This window comes from Neoarius graeffei, chromosome 25 (genome assembly GCF_027579695.1).
Source record: "Neoarius graeffei isolate fNeoGra1 chromosome 25, fNeoGra1.pri, whole genome shotgun sequence".
Lineage (NCBI taxonomy): Eukaryota > Metazoa > Chordata > Actinopteri > Siluriformes > Ariidae > Neoarius > Neoarius graeffei.
The window spans coordinates 36,537,554-36,554,206 of NC_083593.1; the positions used below are offsets into that span (position 1 = coordinate 36,537,554).

At 42.2% G+C, this 16,653-nt stretch overlaps 1 protein-coding gene across 1 annotated transcript in view; it reads right to left on the bottom strand.

Moving 5' to 3' along the window:
- Positions 1-16,653, bottom strand: part of megf10 (multiple EGF-like-domains 10) — a 137,894-nt gene that overhangs the window by 57,470 nt on the left and 63,771 nt on the right. The window contains exons 6-8 of the mRNA XM_060909553.1: positions 8,233-8,479; positions 7,970-8,090; positions 2,787-2,923 (exon numbers count right to left, since the gene is read on the bottom strand). Coding sequence (XP_060765536.1) covers positions 2,787-2,923; positions 7,970-8,090; positions 8,233-8,479 — 505 coding nt within the window. The remainder of the gene's footprint in view (positions 1-2,786; positions 2,924-7,969; positions 8,091-8,232; positions 8,480-16,653) is intronic.

Here is a 16,653-nt window from a genome sequence, read left to right on the forward strand (position 1 = left end):
ACACAACACATTTTGAAATTTTCAACTAGCTCCAAGTTCACAAGTCATAACGCAATGTTGAATTTTAATGCTGATTTTTGTCCTTTCTTAGCAATGTACCATGACAGCTAAGGGAAACATTAATATTTTTGACAGATTTGTCTCATTTCTAGTTTATTCTACCTCATACATTCTTCTCATAAAAGTCATTCTTGATCGCCAAATTGTCAACCTCAGTCATTAACTAGCTTATCCTTAGTATTCATATTTCCACGTTTCTTATGACTTTAACCACTTAAACGGTGTTGTTTACCATTTAAGTCAAGTCAACTTTATTGCCAAATATGCTATACATGCTCGACATACAGCACAGATGAAATTTCAGTCCTCTCTGACCCACGGTGCAAACAGGCAATGCAATAAATAAAAATAGAATAAAAATAGAATAATTGAAAAAAACAAACAACAATATAACCAGTATAAACACTCTAGATATGAACTAGACATAGACTAAACACTCAGACAAACAATATAAACAGTATAAATAAACAGTATAAACACTAGATAAAACAAGACAGACTAGACACTCAGACAATATAAACAGTGTAAACACTAGATAAGAACTACACACAGACTAAACACTCAAACAGACAATATAAACAGTATAAACACTCTAGATATGAACTAGACGTAGACTAAACACTCATATATACATACATACATATATATATATATATATATATATATATATATATATATATATATATATATATATATATATATCAGGGGTGATTTCTCAGAGACAACAAGGGAAGCTTCCCCTAAAATTCTCTCCCCAAACTGCGGCATCTACGACGTTGAATTCTCATTAAAACAATAACTTGTATAACATAATATATGCCCAAGATTGTATTTATGTTCATAACTATCCTGTAACTTATTTGAGTGATGTCTGACGAACTTGCAGTTCGCTACGAGAATCACCTTTGCTGCCAGGCTGTAACCTTTCTTATTTCAATGGGCTCTATGGACTGGCAGCAGTGTTGCCTGATTGGGCGGTTTTAAGTGCATTTTGGCAGGTTTTGAACATATTTTGGGATGGAAAATGTTAGCAGTATCTGGCAACACTGACTGGCAGCCAGGTATCCATTGCAGTCTACGAGACGGCTCTGAACAGCCAATTTCGGCTAGTTGTTATTGGTTAAAATCAACAAAATCGTCACTTCCAGGGAAGCCAGGCTTCTCTGGGACTAAACGAGACAGTGGGAGGGACAAGAAGCCGGGCTGATAAAGGATTATTGGAGGTAGTGTTTGAAAGACATGAGGAGGCCGGTACTTCGGCGAGGAACACGGAAGTATGATCAGTCAGTCCCTAGCGGATGTCGAGAAAGTGTAGTCGTGTGCTAAAGTGCTGTCCGAATTTCTTTTCATATAAACGGTTCTTCTCATTGATGTCTCTGTACATTACTCTGTAAATAAATGTAAATATTACTCGTTGTTCTCCGTTAACTTTCATCCATTCTATCAGTTTGATCATTCGTGAATTCACTCGTTTATTTCATTTGTAGTTCAATCTGGTTGTAGGCTAGCTTGAGCCTTATTGGGATCTGCAGTGCTAGCTGCTAACAGAAATTGGTAAAGTCTCTGGAAAGCACAACCAGCTGGTATGACAGGGTCACAGACCATTTTCTGGAAAAGGAGCGGAGGGCAGAATTTGTGTATAAATAGTGTTCATGTTCATGAATCTGAAGTGTGTATATTGTTCAGTAATGTTAAGAGAATGGTGGGCTCTGTGTTATAGGTTATACCTGGGTATAATATTCAAGGTTCTGTGTGTTGCATAGCCTACCTGGTTATGAATTTCCAGACTGTGTTGCAGAAGATGTTCAAGGATGTGTTGCACAGCTGGGTGTTGTGTTAAAGACTCTGTGTTGCATGATGTTCAAGGCTCTTCGTTGAATAGCCAGTGATTTTTGGATGTTTGATATTTTTGATTAAGGATATGAGGCACTAGCCTGGCAAGCCAGACTATAACATGAAATGTACAAGCAAAAATACTTTCTGCCACTAGGTAGGGTTGTCTAGTTCACTATGCTAATGGGGCACACCTTTCTATGCTTTGATATCCAGCCTACAGGTTTTACGATGAATGCGTAAAATGGGCTTCCCCTGTTTTAAAAACCAGCAGCCGCCACTGATATATATACACACACACACACACACAAATTGGTTCAAATAACCAAACAGTCAAGGGCACTTGAGGTATAGCAGGTAAACATGAAACATGAAATAAGCAGAATAAACAAACTAGCAGCTGTTAAGATGAGGTAGTGCGGTTAAAGTCACCTTCCCAAATGAAAAGCACATTCATGAATGCGTTTGAACGAACAAAATGTCATGATCTTGACCTTTCACGTCAACTCATAACTCCCTCTGTAATAGTTCCATGTGCATGTTTTTGTTGTAGCTCCTATTTTGCTGTTAGTACATGACTCTGTCTGTTTACTGTTTTCCTATTTGTTTTCACCTCTGTCTAGTTTCCTTTCATTTGTTTGTGCATACATACTCTTCTGTGTATGTGAAGTCTGAGTTCCAAGCCTTAATCGCTGTTTTTTCTAGTTCTGTACTAGTTCTTGTTTTGTCTGCTTGTCTAGTTTTGACTTATGCCTATTGTCCTGTTTACAGAACACAGGTTAATACCGTCTGACTGGGATCTGATTCACACTATGGGCATTTTTGTGCTAATAAATAATAATTAAGCAAAGCCAACATGAAATTTTCAAGAAACATCAAAGCTCGTGTCTCACCTCTCCCCAGTATAGCCTGGACTACAAAAACACTCTCCTGTCGAGGAAGAGCAGGTTCCTCCATTGTGACACTGACACTCCTGAGAGCAGTTCCTACCAAAGCGACCCTTGGGACAGGGCTGTCCACACACTGTTCCCTGGACACAGAGACACAAGACATTTAAACAACCCTTTGGAATAATTACTGAGTAATTTAACCACAGCAGTCACAAGGAAAGCAATAAGAAGGATTAATGGCCTGAACGTTTCTGCCATAACTAATACATCATGTCTGAGAGAACATCTCATGAGCTTAACAACAACACACCAAAATGCTGGGTGCATTCACACAAAAATAACACAAAGAAGTTCACAGCATTTATACCGCAGGACTGAATTATTGAGTCTGATTGGTCAGTGTTGATAAAGTTTCAGTAACCGTATGGCTTTGAAAATAATGATTGGCTCTCATTCAAATAACAGATTAATATTAATTTGCTTGTTGTAACGTTAGCATTTCTATCCAGAGATGGACAAAGTACCCAACTTCATTACTGAAGTCAGAGTACAGATCCCACTGTTCAAATGTTACTTCGATACAAGTGAAAGTTGTACAGTCAAATTTTTACTTAAGTTAAAGTACTGAAGTACTTGCTTTTAAAAATACTTAAGTATTAAAAGTACGTTTTCTGTCAGTGCATTGTTGTATTACTGCCACAACGCTTACAAAACCTAATGCCTCTGAAGCAACCGACTGGATTTACAAAATGAACGCATGCTGTGCCATCATACTGGTTTAACGTTAAGCTAGCTAGTCAGTGACGTGACGCTCCACCTGACATGCTAGCAAACGCTTTTCTAACTCAAAATCATATTGGGTAGCTAACATTACTAGAAAAGAAAGATTTCTACATTATATTTATTTGGCAAGATTATGCTTAAACATATTTCTGAAAGGACTTCAGATAAGTCAACGTTATTCATGCTAGCGTAACTCCGTTTTTACATGCTAACTGTGTTCAAGTTAACTAGCTATGTGTTAACGTTAGCCGTGGACAAGGCTAGGGCAACTTGGTGGGCAAATCCATAGAAAGTCATTTGACTAACCAGACTACATAGCTATTGAAACGTTATTGCTAGCTCTAAAAGCACAGACAACTTCGTTGCAAGCTTTCTCTTGGAATAAAACGTTTATATAGAGCAATATGCTTCCGCAGGTTGGACAGTGGGCTTTTATAGGCCATGATGTGGTTCATTTTAGGCAAACAAAGCAAACACTTAAAATGAAATGAATCTTTAATCCTTTCAGAAAACTGAAACATGGGTTCTCGGTACGGCCATAGATGCATTCATTCCCCAGAAGAACCGCTTCCTTCCATTCCACCATCAACTGATCTTGTTCAAATAATGCTACTGGGAAATCACTGAACTTGATTTTATCCAGTCTATGGATGTGACGTGACCCTAGTGATTACTGATCGGCTGTCTCAGTGTCACCTGGGAAAAAAACAATCATGTTTTAGAAAAGAAAAAAACCCTCCACTTTCAAAGCTGCTTCATAGTAACGAGGACCTTGATAGAAATGTAGTGGAGTGAAAAGTACGATATTTGCCCTTCAAATGTAGTGAAGTCAAAGTCATAAGTTTCCAAAAAAATAATACTCAAGTAAAGTACAGATACTCAAAAAGTGTACTTAAGTACAGTACTCAAGTAAATGTACTTCGTTACTGTCCACTTCTGCTTCTAACAGCTAAATCACAGGGACCTAAATGGTGGATGTTCCAAATAATCTCAAGCTAATATACACTAATCTAAAAAATATTAAAGGTCACATGGCATGAAATTTTCACTTTCTGAGGTTTTTTAACGTTAAAATGAGTTCCTCTGACCTTCTTAAGTCACCCCAGTGGCTGTCAAACTATGCCCACCCTTTGTCAACATTTGAGAATGGCGCGTCAAAATGGTGCGTTGATAGGCTCTTCCCTTTACTACGTCAGCAAGGGAGATGATCCCCACGCCCCCCCCTCTGGATTCCCACCCACTGTATGGATTGCCCGCCCAGCTCAAAAGTTGCCACCATAGATACGTCACTTCAATTTTGTAGTGAGGAGACCATAGAGGACACAACAACATGGCACCACCTAAGCGAGCGAAACATGGAAATTGCGCTGTACATGGATGTGACAACACAGAAAGGAGTCTGTTTTTACTGCCGACGGGAGAGCCCCTGAAGACGCAGTGGCTTAATTTTATTTACTCCAATAATACGCCGTCGAGTCTACCTAAGACGGTGTATGTTTGTCGGAAGCATTTTCCTGAGGAATGTTTCCACAACTTGGGACAGTACAGGGCAGGTTTTGCACATCAACTGTCACTGAAGCCTGGGTCCGTACCAAGCATCCCTGCCGCATCAGCCACAAACACCGAACAAGTAAGTGTATAACTGTTAAGTCGTTTTGCCGTGTTTTAAAATCGGTGCCACGTTAGCCTTGCAATGGCTACATTAGCTGTGCAGCTAACCGCTTCCTGCAGTTAGCCAGGTACTCTGCGCTACAAAACCAAAAAGCATGCAGCATGCTCTGTTAAACTGAGTTTAGTCTGGAAATTGACTGTAACTTATGAGCTTATGTTTGACTATTGCTCCGCAATGCATGTCTTCTGTTGGATAAGCGATATGTTGCTGTAGTTGCTGCTTCTATCCTCTTTGGTTATGGAGTGCGTGTTCAAGCCTAGGGTCTTATACGTTCGTAAACTACCACTCCGAACACTCTCACTCTCTGTTCTCTGTGTCACGTCGAGTTTACAAAAGGAGTCCGAGGGAGAATGGGGTTTTGTCTTAGCAGCGTGGCTACAGGCGCTGATAGCAGCGAGTATGTGTGTGCGCAGCTTGGTCAAGCCCCTCCCCCTCCCCCATGGCCCGCCCCCACCCTCTACCCTTCCCCGCCTCCATGCTTCTCATTAGCAAAACGACGCACTGGGAAAAGGGCTGAAATGGGGCTTTCTCCCAGGAGGCTATATCTACATGCCGAGGGTTCATTTCGAGAAAGGCTGCGGATATAACATCCGGAAACCTCCACGAGCCCGTTTAAAGCATCAACAAACCACCATGCCATGGGTCCTTTAACCAAAGAAGTGTATAATTGTTGATATGGTGATGTTTTATGAAAGGAGACATTTATGGAAAGAGTCTCCAGTGTCAGCACTTTGTAACATTTAGTAAGGTTTCCACACTGGGGAGTCTTCAGGACTTTGTGCTTTCCAGTATCTCGGTAATATGACAAGATTTCTTTTCTCTTATACACTGAGTGCAGAATTATTAGGCAAGTGAGTATTTTGACCACAACATCCTTTTAATGCATGTTGTCCCACTCCAAGCTGTTTAGGCTTGAAAGCCTACTACCAATTAAGTATATCAGGTGCTGTGCATCTGTGTAATGAGAGGGGGTGTGGTCTAATGACATCAACACCCTATATCAGGTGTGCATAATTATTAGGCAACCTCTTTTCCTCTGGCAAAATGAGTCAGAAGAGAGATCTGACAGACTTTGAAAAGTATAAAATTGTGAGATGTCTTGCAGACGGATGCAGCACTCTTGAAATTGCGAAGATGTTGAAACGTGATCACCGAACAATCAAGCGTTTCATTGCAAATAGTCAACAGGGTCGAAAGAAGCGTGTGGGGAAAAAAAAGGCGCAAAATAACTGCACATGATCTGCGGAAAATCAAGCGTGAAGCTAACAAGCAGCCATTAGCATCCAGTTCTGCCATATTCCAGAGTTGCAACATTCCTGGAGTGTCAAAGAGTACAAGGTGTGCAATACTGAGGGACATAGCCAAGGTAAGGAAGGCTGAAAAACGACCACCACTGAGTAAGGCACACAAGATAAAACGTCAAGACTGGGCCAAGAAATATCTTAAGACTGATTTTTCTAAGGTGCTGTGGTCTGATGAGATGAGAGTGACTCTTGATGGGCCAGATGAATGGGCCTGTGGCTGGATCAGTAATAGGCACAGAGCTCCACTCCGACTCGGACGCCAGCAAGGTGGAGGTGGAGTACTGCTATGGGCTGGTATCATCAAAGACGAGCTTGTTGGACCTTTTTGAGTTGAGGATGGACTCAAACTCAACTCCCAGACCTACTGCCAGTTCCTGGAAGAAACCTTCAAGCAGTGGTATAGGAAAAAGTCAGCATCTTTCAAGAAGAACATGATTTTCATGCAGGATAACGCTCCATCTCATGCGTCCAAATACTCCACTGCGTGGCTAGCCAGTAAAGGTCTGAAAGGTGAAAAAAATAATGACATGGCCCCCTTGTTCACCTGACCTAAACCCCATAGAGAACCTGTGGTCCATTATAAAATGTGAGGTCTACAAAGAGGGAAAACAGTACACCTCTCTGAACAGCGTCTGGGAGGCCGTGGTTGCTGCTGCACACAATGTTGGTCGTGAACAGATAAAGAAATTGACAGAATCTATGGATGGAAGGCTTTTGAGTGTCCTCATGAAGAAGGGTGGCTATATTGGTCACTGATTTTGTTTTTGTTTTGTGTTTGAATGTCAGATATGTTTATTTGCAAATCTGGAGTTGTCATATCAGTGTACCTGGTGAAAATAAATAAGTGAAATGGCTACACATTTGGTTTTTATTAAGTTGCCTAATAATTCTGCACAGTGAAAGTTACCTGAACACATACATATTCTCCTAAAATGGCCAAAACTAAAAACACCCCACTCTAACTTCCATACATATTCAGCTTTGATATTTATGAGTCTTTTTGTTTGATTGAGAACATAGTTGTTGTTCAATAATAAAACTAATCCTCAAAAATACAACTTGCCTAATAATTCTGCACTCCGTGTAAGCTTCAAGAGAGAGAAAAAATGTGACAGCTTCTATAGCATAAGTGACCACAGCAATTAATTTGTTTCGCTGACTTTCCACAACATGTAACCAAAAATGATTAAAAAGTATGACATGTTGTAATCATTGGCAATTTGCTGTTGTATAAGAGGAATAAAACATGCTGGACATGCTGTGATAGGTAAATAATCAACTTTGGGGTGGTAACAGTAATTCTGCTTCGAGTCAGACTGCATCATGCCACACAGTCACCGACTAGCGCACCCTCAAATACTTTAATCCTTCTGTAAAACCTTGTTAGGGAAATGTCACATTAAATGAAGCTTAATGTGTGTTACTACCATCCAGCCAGCAGGACAGGAACATTCTCCGGTTACGTGATGACACACTCCACCGTTCTGGCAGGGACAACGCTCCTCACACTGCTGCCCATGTTTGCCTGGAGGACACAGATCCTCACAACTGCACAGAGACAGCAAAGGGAGGATAATGAGACTTCACACATTGTCATATATGTTTATGTGCGCCTTCTGTTCATTATTTGTGCTCTACATTTTATGTGTATTTTTGTGAGTACGTATATTTGCGTGTGTATACAACTTACAATGCTCCAGTATAGCCAGGGCTGCATGTGCACTCCCCTGTGACGTGGTGGCAGGTGGCATTGTTTTGACATTGGCATTTCTGCTGGCAGTTTGTTCCATAGGTGCCCGGCTCGCAGCGCTCCTCACACCGCCAGCCGCGGTAGCCAGTTGTGCAGATACAAGCGCCTGTGATGGGGTTACACAGCGCTCCATTTTTACACTGACACCGGTTACTGCAGTGAGGACCCCAGTGACTACTGTCACATGCTGCATGGAGAGGAAACACATCCAGAGATCAGTTTTTCAGTGTCTTCATGACATTACTTAATTACTTAACACTTAACATGAATATTTAAGCCATTGCCAGTACTCTGTCTAAATATCTGTGTAGAATTAATTGTTCAATATGTTTTAAATAACCAAAAACATAAAAAATGGCCTCAATCCATTAAAAATACCTCATTATAAATACTAGTATTCATAAATATCAATGAAAATACAGGTTGAAAATGTCCCCATGTCAAATCGCTAATCCAAATAGTGAGTAATATCACTAATATTCGTTAACCGCCTGGAAAACTAGCTCATTTATCAAGAGTAAAGAAGAACTGGAAATTCAGTATGTTAGTCTTTTTTTTTTTGTAATACATCTGAGGATGGGCGGCACGGTGGTGTAGTGGTTAGTGCAGTTGCCTCACAGCAAGAAGGTCCGGGTTTGAGTCCCGTGGCCGGCGAGGGCCTTTCTGTGTGGAGTTTGCATGTTCTCCCCGTGTCCGCGTGGGTTTCCTCCGGGTGCTCCGGTTTCCCCCACAGTCCAAAGACATGCAGGTTAGGTTAACTGGTGACTCTAAATTGACCGTAGGTGTGAATGTGAGTGTGAATGGTTGTCTGTGTCTATGTGTCAGCCCTGTGATGACCTGGCGACTTGTCCAGGGTGTACCCCGCCTTTCGCCCGCAGTCAGCTGGGATAGGCTCCAGCTTGCCTGCGACCCTGTTGTAGAAGGATAAAGCGGCTAGAGATAATGAGATGAGATGAGACATCTGAGGATGCCTAATGCAGTCAATCTATTTGAGCGACTGTGGCCTTCAGCCCAGGGCTGATGTCGTCAGACAGTACCCAAACTTCATCAGGTGTTTCGACCCTTGACCGCTACACCCTCCAGTTGGCGGGTCGGCAGTGGTGGCCAAATCACTGCCCATTGGCTCCAGGCCTCCAACCCTCCTCCCTTTTATGCTAGAGCTGACAAGAGGCTCTTTCTGCTGCCTTTCCAATCCTGCACACGGTTGTTTTCCGCTCGTTCCCTGATATGGGTCTGTCTCAGAAACTGGGTACTGTGGGGGTACCCCACTAAATATACTCACAGTCAATAAACTATATGGTTTTGAATGGTGATGTTGGTTTTAATTTGAAATAAAATGATGAAAGAAATAATACAGGTAAAACTAAATCTTTGACGTGAATACTCTTCAGAATTTGGCAAAAATTCTGCAAATTTGTGGAAAAATGGCAGCTTGATCTGGGACATGATAAATGGTTGACTACATCGCATTCCCTTAAAAAGGTTGTAGTCCACTGAAAAGTCTACAGTTATCACTAATTGTATTTTAAGTTGTAACTTTATACACCTAAGGATTGGTGCGCTCACAGAATAATCATAACCGTAATAAAACATCATGCAAAATATTTGATCACCATTGTAACTCCATTTTCCGCAGACCCAAAACCAATACGATCGTGTGTTTTGATCTAAACGGAAAGCCTCAGGGTCAAGGTCACTACCTCACCAAAAGTAGGAACTTAAAATCACTACGCCATACAAAAATTTAGTTATAAATCTGCGATTTTGTTTTTTAAAATGAAAGCTGAAAGTTAGGTATAGAATATGTTTCTTACAGAATATGTTACGATGGTAGCTGGTCTTGTATGAATTTCTGAGCTATAAAATGAGTTGTGGTCTATTTTTTACCGTAGCGTGTTATTTGTGTGCGGGGAAGGACACACATTAACAATTTGCATGTGTAGAATGGAATTTTCCACTCCAGCAGTTAGAAGTTGATCGTGCTTCCATTTGCGGTCTTTCTGTTACGCGGGTGATCTGTTCGGACGTTATCACTGAAAAGGTGAGTTTTGATGGTTTTATTTTGTTTTAGTCTTGCAGTATAAGGCAACAGAATGTTTCTTTTTCATCTTACTTTCATATTTTGTAGTGTTTGCGTATTTTTGGCCAATATTTTGCAACCGTGGTCAATTTAGATCGAACTTTTGATAGAATCTACGGCCAGTCATTTTGCCCCGCCCCCGTCTCGCACTCCGTCCGGTGCGGTAGTGATGTCCAGTTGGTCGCGCACCGCAGCAGAGACCCGTGCGGCCTTCAGCCGGTACAGTCGCTGTTCTTTTACCACCGCAGTTATTCTCATCTTTCCGGTGTGTTCTTGATTTTTCCATTGTGTCCTACTGTCCTGTTTCGCCATATCAAATACCCAAAATGTATCATATTATTCATATTTAAGTGAATAATCAATTCAGTCATCATAACTTGGCATTTTTAACCCAAGCAATCAAAAAGAGGAAATTTATTCAATATTTTCACTCATCTGTGAAGGAGGGGCTTTAATTCTTCATGATGTAGGTATTTTATATGTAAATCAATTTTACAAAAGCATTTGAATTGTAATCAAAAACATTTTCCACAGTGGAAGCCAGATAAAGCAAAATACTACCTTTATTCTTATTAAACATGACAAAAGAAACATTGAGTGTGAGGTAAATGCAAAAAAAATAGTAAAATTAGAAAATTTATTTTTTGACCATAATGTCCCAAATGAGAGACCAGTTTCTGAGACGGACCCATATACTCAGTGCAATGAGCACTGTCCACACCGACTGTGCCGGGAACCCTCTACACCCCACTTCAACTGGGAACAGCCATGTTTGCCACCCTTTCTCTCTGCACTCTTGGACAAGGTCTTGGTATCTCGTTCTCTTCCTCTCATGGGCCTCATCACAACCTTCCTCCCATGGGACAGTCAGTTCCACAAGAATGACCTTCTTCACCTGCTCTGACCAAACAGGCCTCAATAATGTTTGAGTGATGGGGGGAAACCAATTTCCTTCCCAGGTCTCCCCTCATCTCCCACCCTTGCGCCTTCTGTTTACAGCAGCAAATTATTTTGAACATCATAAGTAAACCTGTCAAAAACATACCCAAATAATCAAAACAATTTTGTTTCTTCACTGACATTAGCTATGTTAGCATCATATTGGTTTCACCTGGAGTGACCCACCCGTGATTTTTACAGAAATTCCATAAATGTCCTATGAAAGAGAATTTCCAAATAGCAATCTCACGAATGTCCTCTGTAAGATTAATATGAAGGAAACATCAAGCATAACTTTAATACATGCACTTTTATGTTGACTAGCTGTAGAATACAGACATCTTCACAATCAAAAATGGCTGCTTTTTTATTTACCATAATACCTCCAAAGAGGGGGCGGCACGGTGGTGTAGTGGTTAGCGCTGTCACCTCACAGCAAGAAGGTCCGGATTCGAGCCCCGTGGCCGGCGAGGGCCTTTCTGTGCGGAGTTTGCATGTTCTCCCCGTGTCCGCGTGGGTTTCCTCCGGGTGCTCCGGTTTCCCCCACAGTCCAAAGACATGCAGGTTAGGTTAACTGGTGACTCTAAATTGACCGTAGGTGTGAATGTGAGTGTGAATGGTTGTCTGTGTCTATGTGTCAGCCCTGTGATGACCTGGCGACTTGTCCAGGGTGTACCCCGCCTTTCGCCCGTAGTCAGCTGAGATAGGCTCCAGCTTGCCTGCGACCCTGTAGAACAGGATAAAGTGGCTAGAGATAATGAGATGAGACCTCCAAAGAGGCTCAGTACACATCTTTGTATAATGGTCAATATTTTACGATGATGTGATGTATATCTGCCAGACTAATAAAACTCATAATAATAGGTCATCCTGCCCATAATAACCACATCAGATTCAGCACTGAGGCTTAATTAAATCTACGCTTAAATCAGAGGACACAAATGTATACCGCAAGATGGGACTGAAGAGGCAAACCCAGGGCTTAACGTCCTCACATGTAGTCAAGGATATAAGCCAAGGAATGACGTCACTAACCATTATGAGATTAAATAGCCCTGAAACACCGCCTTTTTCTCTCCAGTTCTGACAGTTGCTGCTTTTGCTGCCATGCCCTGATCCTCAGCCTCATTTTATTGGCAGAGTAAAAGTGTTGCTGAGGTAAGCTAGCAGCTGTCCTTTCTCGAGAGCTTTACAGAGCAATAAACAAAAGCTTCCTACAGCATTCAGTGGAAAATACTTAATTTAGTATAATTACTGTCCACTGATGAGATGAAAATCTAGAAAGGATCATTAAAAATATCCAGTGTGTGTTTCAGCATTGCAGACCAAAATGAAATTATTTTTGAAAATTACTTCTGTAAATACGATTTAGTTGCATAGTTATTTAGTTGCATGAACTACACTGAAAAATATATATATATATTTTTCCGGGGTGGCACGGTGGTGTAGTGGTTAGCGCTGTCGCCTCACAGCAAGAAGGTCCTGGGTTCGAGCCCCGGGGCCGGCGAGGGCCTTTCTGTGTGGAGTTTGCATGTTCTCCCCGTGTCCGCGTGGGTTTCCTCCGGGTGCTCCGGTTTCCCCCACAGTCCAAAGACATGCAGGTTAGGTTAACTGGTGACTCTAAATTGACCGTAGGTGTGAATGTGTGTATGAATGGTTGTCTGTGTCTATGTGTCAGCCCTGTGATGACCTGGCGACTTGTCCAGGGTGTACCCCGCCTTTCGCCCGTAGTCAGCTGGGATAGGCTCCAGCTTGCCTGCGACCCTGTAGAAGGATAAAGCGGCTAGAGATAATGAGATGAGATGAGATATATTTTTCCCTCAACTGTTTAAAAGTGATTAGTTCATCCTGGCTATCTGACCACTGTTGACCATCTCATCTCATTATCTGTAGCCGCTTTATCCTGTTCTACAGGGTTGCAGGCAAGCTGGAGCCTATCCCAGCTGACTACGGGCGAAAGGCGGGGTACACCCTGGACAAGTCGCCAGGTCATCACAGGGCTGACACATAGACACAGACAACCATTCACACTCGCATTCACACCTACGGTCAATTTAGAGTCACCAGTTAACCTAACCTGCGTGTCTTTGGACTGTGGGGGAAACCGGAGCACCCGGAGGAAACCCACGCGGACACGGGGAGAACATGCAAACTCCGCACAGAAAGGCCCTCGCCGGCCCGGGGCTCGAACCCGGACCTTCTTGCTGTGAGGTGACAGTGCTAACCACTACACCACCGTGCCGCCCCCCACTGTTGACCAACAGTAGTTAAAAATATTCAATTCAATAGCATTTAAATTTGCACGTATAAACTATTTGTGCAGTGCTTTTAACAATAGACATTGTCACAAATCAGCTTTACAGAAATCTGGATGTAGATTTCGATGATGAGCAATGAGCAAGCCAGAGGTGAGGGAAAACTCCCTGAGATGAGATGAGATGAAAGAATGTTCAGTGTGATCAGATTAAGAGCTCTGTACAGTCTTTATGATTACTGCCGCAATTCTCAGGTATAAGTTGACATTATCCAAGTGACATTATCCACTGAGAAAAGGGATTTAAGAAATGCAAATTTTTAGGGTATTAGAAGAAGATTTGTCACATGCACACTTCAATTCATCCTCTGCATTTAACCCATCTGAAGCAGTGAACACACGCACACACCCAGAGCAGTGGGCAGCCACACCAGAGTGCCCAGGGAGCAGTCAGGGCTTAGGTACCTTGCTCAAGGGCACCTCAGCCCAAGGCAGCCCCACGTCAACCTAACTGCATGTCTTTGGATTGTGGGGGAAACCCACGCAGACACGGGGAGAACATGCAAACTCCACACAGAAAGGCCCTCACCGGCTGCTGGGTTCGAACCCGGAACCTTCTTGCTGTGAGGCAACCATGCTAACCACTACACCACCGTGCCATGTTGAACCATCCATCCACATCAGCAGTAAGCGAGTAAAGTGCAAGAAAGCTCCAAGTAAAAAATAAACTACTGTCATTTAATAATCTCCTTCAGCAAGAATAATGTCAATCCCAACCTAATCACCAAATTGGCATTGGGCATAAAACATAATATATTATTATACAGGGCGGCACATTGGTGTAGTGGTTAGCGCTGTCGCCTCACAGCAAGAAGGTCCGGGTTCGAGCCCCGTGGCCGGCGAGGGCCTTTCTGTGCGGAGTTTGCATGTTCTCCCTGTGTCTGCGTGGGTTTCCTCCGGGTGCTCCGGTTTCCCCCACAGTCCAAAGACATGCAGGTTAGGTTAACTGGTGACTCTAAATTGACCGTAGGTGTGAATGTGAGTGTGAATGGTTGTCTGTGTCTACAGTATGTGTCAGCCCTGTGATGACCTGGCGACTTGTCCAGGGTGTACCCCGCCTTTTGCCCGTAGTCAGCTGGGATAGGCTCCAGCTTGCCTGCGACCCTGTAGAACAGGATAAAGCGGCTAGAGATAATGAGATGAGATATTATTATACATACAGGAAACTTTTCCGATGGAATAAAAACATACATTCTATTCCCTTCTAGCGGGTTTCATTCATTTGGTTTGATAGCATGCAATATTGTTAGCATATCGCTTATACTACATGTATTACGTCACTCTACCCAATATAGAATGAGCGTTGAATATGGTTTATGATAGCGCATAGTTGTCAAGACAACATAATGAAGCAGGGGAAGCTGTGGCCTAATGGTTAGAGAAGCAGCTTTGGGTCCAAAAGGTCGCCAGTTCAATTTCCTAGACCAGCAGGAATGGCTGAAGTGCCCTTGAGCAAGGCACCTAACCTAACCAGGCTGCTCTGGGTATGTTGTACATATGTTGCTCTGGATAAGAGCGTCCGCTAAATGCCATTAATGTAATGTAATGTCACATGTTGGAGATGTAAAACTTCCATGCTAGTGAGCGACTGTGAGAATTTGTAAACAAACATGGCTGCCAGATTTGCTTCATTAAATATGGAGAATTTTGAAAGAGAAAGACGCATTGAACACTCACTCAAAAGAAATGTGTATGGTATATCAGATACATTCCGTTCAGCTAGTATGATATTGAACTAGTCTTCAACTCACTCAATATCATGCGAGCTGAATGGAATATATCTGATATACCATGAAAAAAGCCAGCCAATTATTTTTCTCTACATTTTGGTCTCACCTTTGGTGGCCCATCTGTTGAGCTTGAAAAGCCACCCAAGACCACAGATGATGTGATCAGTCCAGGTTCCAGGGTGCAGGAGAGGCCCGAACACCCCAGACCACACATTTATTCTCGAACCGCTTTAATCTTCCTAAAGTGGCGTTCTTTTCTAGCAAAGCCAGAAAACTGGTACAAATGGATTAGAAGAGTTTAGTGAGCCTGTAACTTTTCATTACAGTTTTGTGGTTTCAGGTTAAAGGCTGTGTGTTTTAGCTAGAAAGTTCACTGTGGAGTCAACAAACACTTCTGATGAGAGAGTACACAAAACAAGTTGGCGTTAGAGACAACTTCATTTGGGCCCTGGAAGACTTTTATCTCTCGTTTTTTTTTTTTTGACTAGACATGGCTTATAAGGATAATTCATCTCCATCTTTACAAACAGTTGTTTTTCCGTTGATGACCTATAAGGTTTCCAAGAGGTCAAAAACAAGAATTTGAGCATGTCTTGGAGATGAATAAAGACACATTCTGCCTGACAGTCACAGCAGAGTGATCGCGCACTGAATAAAGCACTATAGCTGATAAGAAGAAGATTCTCGTGTATAACACAAGCAGTACAATTTTTATAAACTGGACAAATCCCAAGACTGACATCCTCACCTCTTAACACATGCAACTGCAGCTGTTACTCTAACGTGGGACAATTATAACCTATTACTAATTTTGTTGAGAATAAACCAGCTTTTTTCCTGCTCTCAACCAGTTATGATGAGAAACTACTGTATTAAAGCACCGACAAAAGGGTGTAGTGATCTTTGAAATCTGCCACCACAGTAAGATTTCAAACCCACTTTAATAGTCTAAATAGATATCTTTTTTTAAATTGACTCTGCTTATGTCACCACATTTCGGCATAAACAACCTACTTCACCATCATTCTGATATAAGACATCCATCCATCCATTATCTGTAGCCACTTATCCTGTTCTACAGGGTCGCAGGCAAGCTGGAGCCTATCCCAGCTGACTATGGGCGAGAGGCGGGGTACACCCTGGACAAGTCGCCAGGTCATCACAGGGCTGACACATAGAGACAAACAACCATTCACACCTACGGTCAATTTAGAGCCACCAATTAGCCTAACCTGCATAGACTGTAGGGGAAACCGGAGCAAACCCATGCAGACATGGGGAGAAGATGCAAACTTCAC